The 18221-nt window shown below is 46.2% G+C and overlaps 4 protein-coding genes across 5 annotated transcripts in view; 1 reads left to right on the top strand and 3 right to left on the bottom strand.

Moving 5' to 3' along the window:
* Window positions 1-11412, top strand: part of LOC108159877 (protein gone early) — a 25809-nt gene extending 14397 nt beyond the window's left edge. For both annotated transcript variants that reach the window (XM_017293495.2, XM_017293487.2), the window contains exons 5-11: window positions 8562-8825; window positions 8885-9036; window positions 9107-9234; window positions 9299-9853; window positions 9935-10057; window positions 10156-10659; window positions 10735-11412. In XM_017293495.2, coding sequence (XP_017148984.1) covers window positions 8562-8825; window positions 8885-9036; window positions 9107-9234; window positions 9299-9853; window positions 9935-10057; window positions 10156-10659; window positions 10735-10822 — 1814 coding nt within the window. In that variant the 3' untranslated portion in view covers window positions 10823-11412. The remainder of the gene's footprint in view (window positions 1-8561; window positions 8826-8884; window positions 9037-9106; window positions 9235-9298; window positions 9854-9934; window positions 10058-10155; window positions 10660-10734) is intronic.
* On the bottom strand, window positions 1438-2456 carry LOC108160038. The gene has a single exon (XM_017293785.2). It carries the CDS (start codon window positions 2341-2343, stop codon window positions 1564-1566), a length of 780 nt encoding a protein of 259 aa, XP_017149274.1. The 5' UTR covers window positions 2344-2456; the 3' UTR covers window positions 1438-1563.
* On the bottom strand, window positions 5697-7234 carry LOC108159907. The gene is made up of 3 exons (XM_017293542.2): window positions 7124-7234; window positions 6299-7034; window positions 5697-6223 (listed from the first exon to the last, which is right to left on the bottom strand). Exons 1-3 carry the CDS (start codon window positions 7136-7138, stop codon window positions 5943-5945), a joined length of 1032 nt encoding a protein of 343 aa, XP_017149031.1. The 5' UTR covers window positions 7139-7234; the 3' UTR covers window positions 5697-5942.
* LOC108159887 lies at window positions 11051-18221 on the bottom strand. Its single transcript, XM_017293517.2, has 3 exons — window positions 17228-18221; window positions 12185-13318; window positions 11051-12113 (listed from the first exon to the last, which is right to left on the bottom strand). Exons 1-3 carry the CDS (start codon window positions 18199-18201, stop codon window positions 12005-12007), a joined length of 2217 nt encoding a protein of 738 aa, XP_017149006.1. The 5' UTR covers window positions 18202-18221; the 3' UTR covers window positions 11051-12004.

Below are 18221 nucleotides of genomic sequence, written 5' to 3'. Positions count from 1 at the left end.
ACTCGCTCTGTCTTTGGAACTGGTTCGATTTGGTTCGCTTGTGTCTGCATCCGATTTGCATAAATTGACGCGTAATTCCCACACTTTCATGTCGCATTTAAGCAAAATGGTACAGCTAATTTGATTTATGTCCCGTTTTATTAAGAAAAATTGTGGCCATACCGAGAGATATGCCCATATACGAGCCACGAGGGGCTCCTCTACAATCTACAATATGAAGATGTTGCCAGCAGCCTCTCCACTTCGTCTGGTTGTGCGTGTGAAGGTTGTCTTGGAAAAAAGTTGCTCTCGTTTATCAGTTATACATTCGAACAACACATCTGAATGTATTTCCAACCTCACCACATTTTAAAAGAATATCAAACCAAATCGATTGCGTTTATGGAATGATGGCAAACTCCTGGACGATTATATGTTTTCGCAGAAATAGCCTGGTCTTCGAAAACACATTTTGACCTAGACTAGATTCGAGGCAATTTAGAAATAAAAGCTTTTGGGTCTGGTAGAATTTGAACTTTGCCGATTTTAATACTTTTCACTCGGCATCCAAAACATTTGATGTATTTAAAAGGGAAATGTAAGGCCTTTCATATGTAGTAAATTCAATTTATTACATTTCGGTTTTTTGGGTTTTTTTTTTTTAATATAGGATAGGAATTTTAGTTACGTATCATTAAATTGGTCCACTGAATGAACATTTTAAGAATCTGTACTTTCATTCTTTGCTGAATGAAATGTAAAAAGTAAAAATTAATAAAAAATTCCTTCATTTAAAGAATTGAATACACTTTTAATTTTGTAATTTCTTTATGCCTTGACATTTAACCAAGGAATATTTCCATTTGCCCCGATCCGATCAGATCTGATGCGATGAGTTTATTCAGCGTCAGTTTAATGGCCCAATCAAACCCACGGCAAGAAAAAAGGGGTAGAAGAGAGCTCTGGCCAAATGAGATACTTATGCGAGTATAGTATATAAAATTTTACTATTTAATTAAATTTGATGAGCTTATTTTGATTTCTCACTTCATTTAAGCTAATTTCTGTTGGAAGTTTTGACAGCAGCTCTGGGGTCCGGTCATTGTCATTGTGGTTTCATCGTTGGTTTCTGTTCGATTTTGATTTTGATTCCGATTTGGATTTGGACTCGGACAAGTTACGACTATGCTTGGGCTTTTGGCCTCTCTGATTTGAATATCGTGAAGAAAACAAAGCCGAAATGTTACTGTTTCTGTTTTTGTACTTTGACTTTGACTCTGAGATGGATTTCATGGAGCGGTGCGGCGCGGCGCTTAGGCAATTTATTTATATGATTTTTTTTATGAATTTTTCCAAATGGCCCTATTTCTTGGGCAACCCAGAGCTTTCTAGACATTTCTTCTTTAAATATAAACTTTATTGACAACAAAAACAAAAAATACAAAAAAACGTTGACTTTTCTCTTAAAATTATGCAACACTGAAAAATGGGTGGGATTTGTGAGGGGGAGGCGGTGCATATGCGGGTGCAGGGTGCGGGTGGTACGTATGCGGGTGGCTGGTGGCTGGTCGGGTGATTGTGCGATTAATGCTTGAGCAGACTGGGCAGATACTGGGCACTGGGCGACAGGCTGCTGTTGGGTCCGCTCGATGGCCGGTTGCCGATCTGGCGGTAGTTGTAGCTGCCATCGGGATTGAGGCCATCCAGGCTGCCGATCACCGAGGTAATGGGCGCATTGTTGTCCTCCTGGTACTCGTTGGTGCCGCCCAGCTTGTCGTACTGTCCCTGGATCTCGTGTTGGGCCTGCTTCGCCTCGTCGTCGGTCTTGTACTTGATGAAGAATACCTCCGGCTTGCTGGGCTGTGTGGGCGCCGGTGTGGCAATATCGGTGGCATCCAGATCATTGTCCTTCTTGGACAGCACATAGATGACGGTCTTCTCCTCCTGCGGTGCAAACTCGGCCGAATACTTGACATTCGCATTGTCGCCGGCCGGGGCCTTGATGAACACCACGCGATAGTTCTTCTGCGGGCGTCCCAGAACCAGGTGCTTCACCTTGCCATCGTTGCTGTGATCCTCGGGCGCCGAAACCAGATAGAATTTCTTGTTGATGATGGGCGCCTGTGTGGTGCTCGCCGGTGGCAGGTACTTGTCGCCACCGCGATGGGGCTGGATTGCCACCAGGCCGCCGCCAATGCCGCCGATGCTGCCGCCGCCTCCTATGACGTGAGCGCCACCGCCGCCGCTGCCTCCAATGAAGATGTCCGAGGGGCCGGAACCGGGCTGCTCATAACCGTACTGAGGACGGGCCTGGGCCAGAGCCAGCAGGGCCAGGCAGCAGATGAAAAGTGGACGAACGAACATGACTGCTTCTGATGGGTAATCCTTAGTGATCCTCGGGGCGACTGAGTGACTGACTGACTGACTAGAGATCGTTGTGCTTGGTGCTTCGTTGGTTGCTTCGTTGACGAATTGCTTCGAGGCAATGGTTGCATTTGAGGCCGCTCCACTTGGGTTATATATGCTCCGACTGCCCCATGCTTGGGCTGGTGCTCTGCTCTGCCGTCGTCAACGTCAGTTTATGCAAATTTGATGGCATCTCTCAATGCTCAATGCTCAATGCTCCATGCCCGAGCCTATGCTCTCAGTTTCAGTTTCAGACTCGGATTTGAGCGGATTGGTCTTCAGTGTTCAGTGTTCAGTGTGACCTAAAATTTATTCAAATTAGAACGATCGCTTGGTGGGTCTTGTAGCTCACAGATGCGCTTTATTCGGGGTCTGAATCTAAGTTAGCCATGGTTTACATTCGCTGGACACCACTCCACTACCATCTCTCAACAAAAGTCTTCTTTTGGTATTTTTGCCATCTGGCTCTGGCATTGAACTTGACTTCGCGTTCGCCTTGGGAAAACTCACAATGGATTAGCAAATATCTATATATATTTAGTATATCTTCATATTCGCATCTAAATACTTAGTTATGTATCTGTAGGCCCGTCTTTTACCGGGATTGAATCTCATTAAACGGCACCTGAAGCGTTGACGATGATGCTTCAGAGGCGGCATCAATCTTTGGGCCTCAAAACAAGTTTAATGGGTTTTTTCTTCTGATTTTTTGCTGGCCTATTCGCTCATCCATTAAATGGCAAATATCTATAACAGTTGGAACATGAATTCAATGAATATTTATTTCCAGAAATTATAAATTTTTTGACATTAAGAAATTATTGCGGGAAAATTGGTGCATTTTTCATGTAGAATATCTGTGAATATTAGACTTAAAAGATAGGATAGGACATTCGACATATCTATTACTTGCGCGGCCTGGATTGGAGGGAATGAGGTGGATACACATTGAAATAATTAATAATATAATAATGCTTATAGCCAAGTGCCTTTATGGGAATACTTTTTTTTTGTATTTTACATAAATATGTATCTACATATTTAATCGTTTCTCAATTAAAGAAAAACGAGTGCAATATTTTGTACCTATTTATGGCAGCCTTACCTCAAAGACTTTCAGTGCTAAGAACAGCCCCTAGATTATGCAAAGATATATGATATGATATGATATGATATAGGACATATATATGAAACAGGAAATATATATAAGCCAAATCCGTATCCGTCATCGTTCGGTATTTTCAATTCAAATTCATATTTGGGCGAAAATGAAATGCCTGACCGGCAGATAGTTTCGGGGTTTAGACGGGGGTTGTTGGCTTGCCCTTTAGTTCCTTAATAATATTCAAAATATACTATACTATACATATTAATAGAAAAACTCATTCCATTTCTTAGTTGCTTTCCTTTTGTATATGCTAAAGCCTTAATCAGATTCAGATTTCCAACAAACTGTTCTACATAAATTCCTTTAGACACAAAATATTTGTATTTCCTTGTTAGAAATGGTTTATTCTTTTGCATCAATTGGCTTTTCATGTTTTTCGAGTTTTCACGTGATTTCTTCAAACCTTTATTTATTTTTAAATAATTTATTAATATTTTTTATTTCTTTATATTCCTTTGGCATTAGCTTAAATCAAATTTCTTTGGTTTTCTCCTAATAAGTACAGATAAATCTGCCTTCAGATTTGCTTTTTTCTGGGCCAATTTGGCTTCCTTGTTGTTCGATTGGCGGAATTTCCCAGCGAAGTTGGTCACCATAAATGGTGACCCCAAGCGAACCAATCGATGACTCAGAGTGCCCCATAGAGCTAAAGAGAAACAGACATTCACCGGCGGCTGCTTTAGAGGTCGGGTCGCCTTGGTTGGACTGAGTTGGATAGGCGGGCATGCATATACATACGAAAATCGTAAATATTGGCAAATAAACCCATAAAACATAATTCGACTGGACTGGCAAATGTAGAAGCAGGCAAGAGCTCAAGATTGTGAATTTGAATAATGCCTTTGAATGAATTTATGGGCTGGAGATTGATGACAGAACATAAACGAATAAAACTGATTGACAATTTCGGCAACAATACGTATCATCAGTGATAAACACGATGGCGATGAATGCTGAATGCCCCCCAACGAGTAGATAGAGAGAGAGAGGAAATGGATCGTCGGATGGTAATGCATTCTGAGCTGAGATTTTCGAGCTTCACTAATTTAGCTATTAGCAGATCGCATATCGTGTATCGTATATCGCATATGGATTATGGAAAACTGAACAAAATGATAATTATCAATTAGGCATTCCATATTTATAACTTGCCATCTCTCCCTCTGCGATCCGAATCGATCGCTTGCTGTGCTGAAAATTTATGTAACATTTTATTGATGATGACAGTAATAGAAATCGAATCGAGGGACAAATCGGTTCGCTCGAATCAGAAGATCTACCACACCGAATCAGTATCCAGTGTCTGGATATCTGTATCTGTATCTGCATCTGTATCTGTACCTGTTTCAGTTTCGACTCAAAAACTTGAGTTCGTTCGGCTACCGTCCGTCGCAACGTTTTATTTAGTAGGTGTGATTATCTTTATGCTAAAGAAGAGCCGCCCCATTGATATGCAGATCTCGAGATGGCCAGCACGATACGAAACGGGGAAAAGATACGATACACACTATCTGATCCCAGATACCAAATAGGCACATCCATCGGGCGTTGTAATTGATAATAAATTTGTTGGCGCCAGGCACTCTGTCTCCGGGGCGTGGCCACAGTCACCGCCAGCCAAAGTCCCCAAATTCATTAATATATATACATATATAGATATATATATATGGGTATATTTAACTAATTTTTTATTTAATACTCTGAGGTATTTTAATGCCCGCGACTTGCATTGGCATTGGCCGACCTTGGCGGGCTTGCATATCAATTCCGAGTTTGAGTTTCTTTAAGTCTAAGTCGCTAATTTATTTACCTGCGACTCTGACTGTGCCTGTGCCTGTCTGTGCCTGCCTGCCCATCCATCGCGTGGTTCCGTTCCGAGTGATATTGGTCTGCTGCGGTTGGTCAGTTGGATCGGGTCTCGGGTCTCTGGTCGGACTTCAACAATTATGAGCGGCTTGCCAAATAGTCGCTTGGGGAGGAGGAGGCGGTGGAGACCACTCTTTGGGCTTTCCGATTATGCAAGTTGCAGGTGGCTTAGCGGGTCGAAAATTTTGTGGATCACATGATCTTTATACAATGTAGAGTTTGGAATCCCGTTTCCTGTCTCTAATGTTTTTTGAGACAATTGAATATCCATTTTTTGTACATTTTTTGAATGCCTATAAGAACGCTTAGGTTTTATTAAAAAAAATATAATAAAATATACAAACATATACAGAATTAATGCCGAAAGGAGAATCTAAATCGAAAATCGCAAAAGTTTCCTCAACGTAATTCTAGACAAATCCAAATCTGGCTAGAATCCTGAGGAGTAGGTGTCCATTGGGGGTAGGTGTCCTGGCAGTGTTTATGTGCGTGTGTGTGTGGATGGATGGAATGGGGGGGATATCTACTTGCGCACTGGCCTCGCGGGCAGATAGGTGGCCTGGGCATTGGAGCCGTTGAAGGTGCTGATCACCTGACGCTGGCTGCCCTCGCCATCGAAGCCCACATTGTTGTAGCTGGCGTCTGCGTTGGGCACACCGCCAGTGCCGACAATGTTGAGGCTGCCACTGGAATCGGTGACCACGCCAGAGGCACCATTGTCGCCCAGGCTACCAATCACCGATGAGACGGGGATGATGCCCTCGTTGCTGGTCTCAGAAGCGCCACCCAAAGCATCATAGTTGGCTGTAGAGGGAAAGAGAGAGGGATTTTGGTCAAGGATATGATCCTTCTGGAGGCAGATGTCCTTGGCACACTCACCCTGAATGGTCTGCTGGGCATGGGCCGCCTCCTGGGGCGTCTTGTACTTGACAAAGAAGACCTCGGGCTTGTTGGCCACTGGACGCTGTGTGACCACCTCGGCACTGACATCCAGAGCATTCGATTTCTTGGACAGCACGTAGATGGCGGTCTTCTCCTCGACGGGTGCGACGTTGGCAATGATCTTGGCCTTGCTGGTGGTCGAAGTGGGGGCGTTGATGAACACCACACGGTAGTTCTTCTGGGGCCTGCCCACATTCACGTAGCGGACGATCTGCTGCTCGTCATGGTCCTCGGGGGCGGAGTGGATGTAGAAGTGCTTGCTGACCAGCGCAGGCTGGAAGTTGGCCAGGTGGCTGATGTACGACTCCTGCTCGTTGTAGTTGATGGTGGGGCCGGGCCGGAGACCCTGCAGTCCGATGCTGTCACTGACCGAGGAGGACTCGGCTCCGCCGACCTGGTAGCCAATGGAGGAGGAGGAGGAGGAGGAGGAGGAGGGAGCGAAACCAGTCGAAGCACTGCCCAAATTCAGCTGGCCAATGGAGGGCGCCGAGCTGAAGTAGTTGGTGCCGGCAGCCGTCGGCTGGTAGGAGGTGCCCACAACCAGGGGGGTGCTCACCACAGAGCTGGGAAGGTTGCCGTTGTAGCCACCTGCCTGGTAGCGGTAGCCCAGATGGGACACATCCGGACGGGGAGCGGCCAGCGAACCGCCGATAACCGCCAGGCAGGCCAAGACCTGCAATCAGGATGCCATTGGATGAGTGCTGCTGCTCCCGCTGCATGGATTTGGTTTTGGATCCCTTTTTGGGATGCAAGAGTACTCACCACAAACTGATTCATGCTTTCGACTGGAGGATGGGAGTGAGAGATGGGAGACAACGCGGACAACTGTTGCTCTGGAGCTGTTGCACTGGATTGATGCGTTGTCCGTATCAAACTGTCACCTTTTATACCAGCCGGGGGCCAACGGGGCCTTTAATTGAAGTTAATTAAAGTGGTTTGCAATAAATCGTTAAAAAACTATAACACCCAGCGATCAGCAGCAGCCAAGTCCAGCCTCAAAAATGCCCAAATCCAAGCATCAATATAATAACTACAAAATCCGGCTAGCACCGCAGGCACCGCTGGCACCGCTGGCACCGCTAGCACCGCCGGTGCTACCATCTCCAGTTTTCTTGTTTTCGGGGTTTTTTCGTTCCCCCACAAAGTCGATGGATCGATCGATCGATCGTCCCGAAGTGCTAATTGCTGATGTAAACAGACAGCAGACCAAGACACAATCAATTTCTATGTCTTTGACGGGTCTGACCGTGCTGCGATGTCATCAGCTGGATGATGAAACTTGTGAGGAAGCGAAGAAGCGAGGAATCCGGTAGCCAAAAGACAAATGATATCTACATATTTTATAGATATGATTAGGGGGTGCTCAGGGTTCTTGATGAGTGCAAAATAAATGACAGATATTCTATCAAACTGTTGGATGTTTTAGAATTGAATAGAGTGCCATAATATTCACCGTAGTGTGTCTTGAATCTGGGGAATATCTTTTGCAACAGCCTGCCTTTTTATCAGTTTCGTGTTTCGATAAGTTGGAACTCAAGAAATATGCCTGAGATGAAGAGTGTTGGCTATTCTATATATCTATCTTTAAGAATATTGTTTGTGAAGAATGAAAGCATTCCACTGGGACTTTTTCGTCTTGAATCGTTTCATGGATGGACACTCCGCTCAACTGCTTTCCAAAAATATTAATAATATTTCTATATACATATATCTATAGATCACATCTAGAGAGTATATAGGTAGCGTTTCACCTGGAAAATTTTACCATTTGTATTGTTTTATTATTATTTATTTTTTTAATAATTTATGACTGCAAGAGAAGACGGGACTGAGCGCCCTGAAATTTTCAAGCAGCCAAACATTTTAGCGCTTTTAATAGCCATAAACCGATACAGATATCGATTTACACATACTGCATATATATACATATATGCTATAAAATATACAATATATCATACAGACATACATGTACATACATAGTATATGCAACTAACTCTTTTCTATTGGTGAATTTCATGTTTGGTTGGCTTTTGGGAATTTTCGATTAGCGTAGAGCCGTGTCCCGGGTCTTTCCATCCACACATATAATAATAGCAGCACCGCTACTAACTAATTGACCCGACTAACCCGAACTGGGCGCATGATACTAATTGATACTCTTCCCTTTCTCAACTCCCCACCCCTCCCTCCACCCATACAGATGGCTGGCAGCTATTTCGGGACTCGAATCGCTTGCAGTACTGGGAGCACAAGCGGGCCCTGGTGCATCTCCAGGCAAAGTACGGCATCTTCCCGTACTATCGCATCAGTGTGGAGAACGGCTATAGCAATCCCCATGATTATGTGATTGCGATCGACGAGGGTCAGATTGGATTGCCGGACAAGTATTTCTATGGCCCCGATGCCGATGAGGAAGTCGTCAAAGGCTACAAGCTGCTTCTCAGGGACTTTGCCATCAATATGGGTGAGATTTAATTGGCTAAAACTTCTGTAAATCGTTCCTTAATGTTTAATGTTTAATAGGGATTGTTTCCCGCGAGGCGGATCTGTTTGCCGATGATATTTTTCACTACGAGCGCCGGATTGTCAATCATATTGAGGACGCCAAGGCTGGTGGGGAACGCCAGTTGAACAGACTGATGCGACTGGCTGATCTGAAGACCAAGGCTCCGTCTGTAAGCTCATCTTCCTTCGATTCATGAAACTCCTTGCTAATCCGCAGGTATCCTTGTGTACCCCTTTCAGCTACCAATTTTCGAGTCGCTTCAGGCCATTTTTCCGAATACCAAAATCACCGAAGACACTGAGGTCTTGGTGCGAGATGTAGAGGTCTTGCATTCCCTCTCCGAACTGCTCTCTACCTCGGATAAAAAGTGAGTTTTTTCTGGGGGGTGGGGGAAAGACTTTGAGAATTGAGACGAATCTGTATTCTGGCAGACCCATCAACAACTTTATCATTTGGTCGCTGGCCCGACAAATGCTGCCACATCTGTCCAAGGAGTATCGCACGCTGGCGGAGCACTTTGACCATGCCATCTATGGGCGGACGGCCAGCTATCCCCGGTGGCTCATCTGCAGCCGGGTGGTGCGTGACTGGCTGCCCTTTGCTGTGGAGGCACTGCAGCAGCAGCCGGCCCAGCTGCAGTTCGAAAGGACATCCCCCCCTCAGGCCTCCAGCCTGAACAAAACGCACGCCAACGAGGAGTACTTGCGCCTGATGTTCTACAGCCTGCGCAACCAGCTGCAGGACTCGCTGGAGCAGGCCAGCTGGCTGGAGAGCGCCGCGAGGCAGTTCCTCAAGAAGAAGCTGGACGAGATGCGGCTGCAGTTCGGTATACCCGGCGAGGTGCTGGACCAGCCCAACTACCTCAAGGACTACTACAACGACCTGATGCTGAACAACCTGTACTTTGTGGAGCATCTGGAGTCCATCTGGACGTTCCGACGCACGCGCCTCGAGAAGAAACTGAGGCCGCTTGGCATGCTGGATGTGTATGTTTTGCATAACTGGAGCGGAGCAGGGGCTTTCTAACTTTCTAACACTTTCTCCTCGATCTCTCTCCTCGCGTGCAGCATTGTTTCCGAGATGTACACAAGGGACAATCCGCAGGCCATTGCCTACTCGAACAAGTTGAACATGCTGCTGGTGTCGAGGGTTCTGATCAGCTCCAGCTACTACGACTATCGCTATCCAGTGTAAGTGTACCTCCACCTTCACATCCGCCTCTACCTCCTCTATGCAGCTCGTTCTCATGGTGTCTCTCTCTCTGTCTGTCTCTTTCTTTTTCCTGCAGATCTGTAAATTTTGCCCGCATCGGGACGGACATTTTGGAGGCTTTGATTGAGAACTTCTCCACATTCCTGCTGCAGTTCAATGCGCAGAGCTCGGACCTGAGCGACGCTGTGCCCGAGATCCACTACGCTCAGCCGGATGTCAATTGCCTGGCCGCCGGACAGCCGCCGCGCCTCACCCATGAGCTCAACGAGCTGTCCAGCACTGCCCTCAAGAGCTTCCATGTTACCTTGAGTGCGGCCAGGACGGCAGCGAGGGCCCTGAGCAGCTTCGTGACGGCCATCGATGCGGGCAGCGCCATCCAGGGGTCGGGCATCGATCAGGTGAACACCTACGAGGCCCTGGGGCTGACACGGCGCCTGAGAGTGCCCGGTCTGCGGTCGTTCAATGAGAACGAGCTCTTCACCTTGGCCTACATGCAGCAGCATTGCAGCACAACCATAGCAGACAAGGACTATGCCAGGATAAAGCCGCATGTGGAAAGCCAGCTGGCCGAAAGATATCTGTACGTGACGAATGCGTCCATTCTCTCCTTTCTCTCTTTCCTAGTCGCTAATGAGCTGTTTGCTTTGTCTTCCAGATTCAATGCCACCTGGCAGCACATACAGTTCCTGCCGCGATCCACCAATTGCGCCGTGTCCGAGCCGAGCTGTTCGAACCTGCTCTGAAATCCATTTGATCATCCCCAGGCACCCAGCGACTGTGGATGATTTTGTACAATTCCTTAGCTCCAACAAAAAACAACTATTTATTGTACTTTTTTTATACACCCACACATTGCCAGAGACACACTCACAACCACACACACACAAACACTTACACAGAGAATCGGCTTAGATCTAGACTAGAGTGTAAGCTAACTAGTTTTAACTACGAAGGATTAGACTTAACATTGACTAGCCACTGTTGACATCACCTCCAGAGACCCCCCTCCCACATCCAAACTCACATACGTATGTACACTCTTCAAGCGACCAGCCTTGAGCCCACTTACTGTACTCGTAACAACAGGAAAACGCGATGTTTTTCCCGCTCAGAGTAATTTGGATTAAGTACGAACCTATTGGATAATTTAGTCTAGGGCGTAAACTAAACATAGTTAGTTGCTAAGCGCATTCCGCATGCACACCCTATAGCCCCCTGTATAGATTGATGAATTTAATTTGATACGTGCTTCTTGAGAACTATTAAAGCGAGAATGACTTTTCAAGGTTCTTTAAATGAAAGTATTTAGAGACTTGATAAGCATACCATAAAACATGTCTTATTTATGCAGCCCCACAATCAATGGAGCTGGTCTACAGATAACACTATGCAGCAGACGAAAACAAACTCTGACTTGATACCACTTTTTGTGACGGACTAGAGGGCTCCATAAATTTGTATTTAATTCTTTGTTGTATGAAGCTTTTAGTCGGCTGCAATCGAAATTTTGATTTTGAAAACTCATGATCTCAGGACAAGTCGAATTAAACCAGTTTAAGGTTATCAAAAATCGTTGGATACGTTTGATTCAACTTCCCAAAAATCAATGCTTACGTACTTCGGAGAGCACCAAAAAGTGTTGCCTGCTTTTAGGCTTTACGCGAAAATGGAACCAAAGAAGAAGAAATCCGAGTATATAGTATTTGGAACCTATGGGGAATTTAATTAAATTTCAAGAACCAAATTTGAAGGTACACGACTATTATTTTGGGTTAATCTGAATTTCGAACTACTTTCAATTTACTTGGAACCAATGCTAAGATTAGTCCCAACGAGAGCTCAGGATTTGCTCATACTTTGGTGTACAATTTTTAAAAATGTTGGGAGACAACAATGAGGGAGACAACAATCAGTGGCAGGTTTCTCTATACGGACATTTCGCTGTCCTCAGAATCGTCTCTGTCGCTGGACTCACGGCGATTCAATGCGGCCAGCACATTGTCCAACAACTCCAAGCTGCATTTCGTGGCCACACTGGAAAGAGAAACCAAAAGGCAGTTCGAATAGAGGGTAGATTGAGGTAGAAGCAATCCCAGATATCATACCTTGCAATATTCTCCCAGGGTGTTGAGCTTCGGCGGTTTTTGTAAAGGCAACAGGCCTGACAATTCAACTGGAACTGATACCGCCATTTGTGGAGCTCGTGCAGAGGGTCAATATCTGCCTTGGCCACGGATCGCTGGAGCCTCCGGAGAATGTATGAGGGGGGGGTGTCGTTACTTTCATCTTCGCTCTCAGGAAAGACCATGGCTTGAGAATGTATCTGAAATTGATTCCGCTCTTCGAAGAGCTCATTCAGGGGGTCAACATCTACCGTGGCCACGGATCGTTGGACGGTGGGTGAGGATTGACTATCCCTATCCGGAACGGACCAGGGCAGAACGTCCTCTTCTTCGTACTCGCTTTCAGGAACAACCATGGCTTGGGAATGTACCTGGAACTGATGCCGCCGCTCGAGCAGGTCATTCAGGTCGTCAACATCTGCGTTGGCTTCGGATTGCTGGGGTGAGGGTGAGGGTTGGTTGCTCCTCCGGAGAATGGATGGCGACGGAGCATCCTTTTCTTCATCCTCGCTCTCAGGAAAGATCATAGCTTGAGAATGTGGCTGAAATTCATTCCGCCGTTCGATGAGCTCATTCAGGGGGTCAACATCTTCAGTGGCCATGGATTGTTGGACGATGAGTGACGCTTGACTATCCCTATGAGGAACGGACCAGAGCGGAACGTCCTCTTCTTCACAGTCGCTTTCAGGAACAACTTTGGCCAACTTCCTGCGGGGAGCGACTTTCTCTTGCCGCTGCTTCTTGAGGTTTCCGGCCAGCTCCTTCTTGAGATGGGACTGGCGGCGTCTCTCCCGGCATTCGCTCACCAGCTGCTTATTCTGGTCCAGCTCGGCCCGCTCCCGCATGGCCTGCTGCTGGCGCTCGTTTAGCGGCTCCGGATCAGAAGCTTCCGGCTGCTGCCGCCTCTTGAGTTCCGCCTCCATGTAGTTCAGCACCATCTTCTCGTCCTTGAGCTCCTCCTCCAAGGTGCGCGATAGGAGCATCTGTCCATTTGGACTGCGAAGGATCTTTGCCTCCTTTAGGCGCTCATCCTCGATTCGAAGTTGCTGAGGCAGCTCCTGGCTGCATCCTGTCCAGATCTTTTCGCTATACGGCGACTCGTTCAGGCTTAGGGGTCTAGCAGGTGGAGACGGAGACACAGAAGGGGTAGATACATTTATAGAGTTGAGTAATTGCATCAGCCTGGGATTCCAGTTCCTATTAAGTTTCATATGGACTGCCGACACGCAACCTTTCTTACCCCCCAGAGAATTGCACACGCGGCCCACGCACAGCCCCCCAGAACTTCGTCTCATCCCCACCATGACAGCGGGGAAAGCAGAAGCCCCAAGGCCAATGCCAGAAATAGGAAAATGGTAACAAATCGTGGGAAAGAGTCATCAGCTATTTTGAATACCCCGGACAGGGGAGAAACCAAATATGTCTAAGCTCTTCGTCATCTGGATTTCGGAGAGTAGACCTAGACGTAGGGTAACCAGTGACTATGGAAAAAAATCAACATTTTTTGCCATAAGTATAATTTTGCTGTTGTTCAGAATCTAAGAATAAAAATTTTAAATTTGACTTAAATTAAAATTAAAATTATAAAATAAAAAAATTAACTTTATAAATTTTAAATGAAAATTCCTAATACGTTAAAGCACCTTAATGGTGTTTTCAAACAGTTTTATTGGCTACCCTTGATATTTGCATTATCGGTAAAAAATCGAAAGAATTCCACTTTCCTATCTTTGATCAATCTAAATTAAATATTCATATATGTAGATGTCTGTATATAGATTATATAGATAGATTATAGATTATATGTGCAATGAATTTTTCTAAATTCTAATAACACTTAAATGTGGTTTTATATTTAAAATTAGAATTAGATTAGAATGTATCAAAGTAGAATAGAATATATCAAAATATATGTCTATATCCTACCCCCTGCACCGTCGCAACCTTCATGGGTTAGCTTATGAGCACTTCTGCCAGATAGTGTATGATAACGCGATTCATTCATTCATTTCTTATGTATGAAGCCGCCTGGGGGCTGCGGTTGGGGTCTGGGTCACTGAGGTTAAGGTTGCGCCTGTTCAGTTCTCGACTCTGTTCGCAAATACACTCCTTCTCCACTCTTATCCGACCCCTCCAATCGCAGTGATAGGGAACGTAAATAATATGACACAATCAAATTGGGAAATGGAGAAGCCAAAAGCCGTAGAAGAATTAATTAATAAACACCGCCGAAAAAGCAGTGATGAGGCAACCTCTAGAGTCACAGAGTGGGATGGATATAGATATGGATAGAGAGAGATATGGCAAGAGGGCTTACGGGGCAGCGGCGTCTCGTTCGCAGCCCGCTAAATGGCAGCGCTAAAATTTATTGATCAAACAAATAAAGCGCATCAGCAACAAAAAACGTGTCTAAAAAAAAGAAACGAAAAGAAAAGAACCCACAAATGACGAAGTAAAGTCATCCAAAATTGAGTGCGAGGAAGTGGTGCTTACCGGGAGGAGGGGGTATCGCAGAGCTTGCCGATTTATAGGTTATCGAAAGGGCACAGCCAAAGCCAGAACCAGAGACGGAGGAAGGGTTAAGGTAAGTCTGATTCCCATATGACATTTTACTGCGAATTCTACTGTCGAAGGTGTACGGGGATTAATGGATTATATAAGCTTCGAATTTATTGAGCAGACGTAGTCGAAACTGATACCACAAGCCAATCAGATTTTGATCAAATTTGACTGATTTATGTTCAAAGATATTCAAAACTAAAGGTCATCGATACCCAACGACATATAAAATATATTGTATAAATTACATATTTCATAATGTAAGTATCTATGTATACGAGCTCGAATACCGACTGAGTAGCGCTTATAAAAGTAGAGCCGCGGCCTTTGCCGCTCGATCATATTAGGATAGAGCTAGCGGTAAAGAGAGTTAAAAATAGAGGGAAAGGTGCGCTTCATAAATGAAAAACTACCTTTTACTCATCAGCTACTCCGTGTGTGAGATGGAAAGAGACAGAGTTTTCGGCGCAATGGAGTCATATAAAAATAAACCGATCGTAAAGAGTTTCTACAGTTCAATAGACATGATTACTCTTTATGATCCTGATATGTTTAATATTTTGGATAACATCCAATTTTTAAAGGGCCGTAAAGCGAAACCCCAGGACTCTGCACTCTGCAGGACTCTTCAATTACAGTCTCCGAGATCTGAGGCGCTCGTCAGGACGGACAGAAAGACATGGCTATATCTACTCAGCTATATATGCTGATCAAGAACATATGTACATACTTTATGGGGTCGAAAACGCTTTCTTCTACACGAATCTAATATACCCCTTTTACCCTTTCGATTGCTTGGTATAAGGAGTTGTAGATTATGCATGGCATTTATCTAAGAAGCAGTTGATTTAGAAAAGAGATTGATGTTAAGCACTAGACTGGGAAAAGTTAGATACTTTTCTCTTATTATACAAGAAAAGTGATACGTGCAAGTGGGCAAATTTCAATGAGACATAGTTTTCTAGCATATCGCAATACCATTTTTATGGAAAATTGATAATTGATAATATTAATAAGCAAGTGGTATTATATTATTTATTACCCAAGCTTAATTTTATCGGAAGACATTTTGACGTGTTGATATCAAAATGATGTTGGCATTTTTGTTTCGCTCTGTTGTTCCTACCAAATGCTTCAGATACTCCCTAACATACGAGTATGTACATATATATGAAAATGTAGACGTTTCTCCTTCCTTATTAGAAACCCCAAAAAATTTGGCTGTTTGGTTGTGGCAAAAGCACAACAAAATATGCGGCAACAAATATATGCGTAGAACGGTGGTATATACAGGTACAATATACATACATTGGTACATATTTATACTCGTATGTATAACGCAAATTCCAATTGCAAACAGTTGTCGATTAGCACACGACGATCGTAGTATTTGATTACGAAAGTTCTTCGTATCAGCGAAAAGACCAAACTGCAAAAAGTTCAGAAACAAGAGAAGCAGTTGCACCGAAGAGGTGAGACTACGGCAGGGCAGACCACGGCGTTTGGGTTCGGCCTCAGCGAACCCGGCGATGACCTAAGCCCCGTTCCCCATATGGGGCATGCACGCAGAAGCGACCCTGAACCTGTTAGTCAGCGCCGCCGCCTAGCCGGCAACAGTTAGATAGTGCCCTAAGCCTCGAGGCAGGGCATGTCAGCTGTCCGGACAACCCTAACCTGCAGTTGGCAGCCCCCACTTGGTAGTAAATATTTCTAATTGCCGCCAAAAAGGGCGACAAACAAAAACGAAGAGCAAGAAAAGGGAAAACAAAACCAAAACAACAGAGGAATGGTAGCTCCGGGGGCCGAAGCTTTTAATACACTTGGCGGAATCAACCCCTGGATGGTAGAGTATTATTGATATCTGAAATATATCTATTCGACCTATATTTCCTCCGATAGGCATATATAACACAATGCTTTAACTCTTAGATGTAGCTCTGCTATTATAAGGATCGGCATCTAGTACAAATCGACGGACATATGTAGGAACAGTACGACACGGACTATGTATAGCCACTCGCAGGTTGAGGGAGCCCTCGGAGTACACCCTATAAAATCGGAAGAGATTCGTTCAAACAATGATAACCTCTGCAAGGGTATTTCCAGCAGCAGCAGCAGAAGCAGCAGTTCTTTTTTTTGCCAAAGCCAACGCCAACGCCAGCGCCTGGCATCGGCAGAGGTGAGTGAGTAACTCCAAAGCAGCGGGGCTGCGGCTACGATGGCGTCAGCGCAGCATTGCCAGCTGACGAACTGGAGAGTGGAGAACAGAGTGCGGCCGGGCCTCTCTCCCTCGCCGCCTCACTCGCACGCTCTTCGCGACTCAGCTGACGGTCGACGATGACATCATTTTGGATTCACAGTTTGCCGTCGCCGTCGCTGCCGCTACCTCTGCTGCCGTGTGTTTCTGTCTCTGCCCGACCCCTTAATGTAGTGCAGCGAGAAAGAGAGAGCGAAAGTAATACTCACAGCATCTGGAACATCGACAGCTTGGGATCCCTGGAGGAATTCTCGGTGGAAGACCGCAGCAATTCCACTATACCATTGTCGTGCTGCTCGGCCCGCGATATCAGCTCCAGCAACGCTTCCCGCTTGGCCGGCGGCAGCAGCTGCGGATTGCAGGCCAATGGTACCAGGTGTCGGATATGATCCGCCCCCTCTGAATCATTCTCCTTGTAACGGGCACTGAGCATGGGCGATACGGCCGGCGCTGGCGGGTGTCTACCCATCTGGCGGCGAACCCCCTTCGAGATCCTCGATCCGTTTCGAGCTCGGACCGATCCGGAACGGCGGGCACACGCGGGCGGATGCGGGGAAGGTGCTACGTAACTCTCCCGCTCGATCCCGGAGAGCAGCATCTCCAGCTGCTGGTGGGACTCGGCCAAGGCCTTGTTCCCCGGCACACGGGACGATAGCAATGGCAGCGCCACGTGATCCGAGCTGGAGCACACATGCGATCCTTGACCATTGGCCTTGGCTCCCTTAGGGATTACACCGATCATCGGCCGCGGCCTGCCTTTGGTCCGCTGGCTGCCAGTAGCGGACGGAGGTGTGTAGGACCGTCCGAAGGCCGTTCGGGATAAGGTCACCGGCATGCGGTTCCTGCTCTTCCCAAAGCCGGCATTCGCCTGTTCCTTGCCGTGCGGCAGCGGCAGGTGGGGGTTGGAGAAGGAGTGCATCCCCTTGGGATGCAGACATGTTCTGGCCGGGCGGGGGGTCTTCGGGGCGTGGGTGGAGCTCCTGCTGGGTCGCACGATGGCTATGTTGGAGAACCTTCCCGCCGGCGCACGCTTTTCGCTGTTCCAGTTGGAGTTCCATACGGGACTCAGGCGTGTCCTGCGCTGCTGGTGCTGCTGCTGCTGCTGTTGCTGTGGTTGCTGTTGCTGCTCGCGGCGCCTGCGCGCGAACTGCCGACGAGCGGCCCCCGCTGTTGCTGGCTTCATTTGACGCTCGCTGACGTCGC

Source organism: Drosophila miranda, chromosome XL, assembly GCF_003369915.1.
Source record: "Drosophila miranda strain MSH22 chromosome XL, D.miranda_PacBio2.1, whole genome shotgun sequence".
NCBI lineage: Eukaryota > Metazoa > Arthropoda > Insecta > Diptera > Drosophilidae > Drosophila > Drosophila miranda.
The sequence above is the reverse complement of the archived record's forward strand: the minus strand, read 5'-3'. Positions and strand labels throughout refer to the sequence as shown.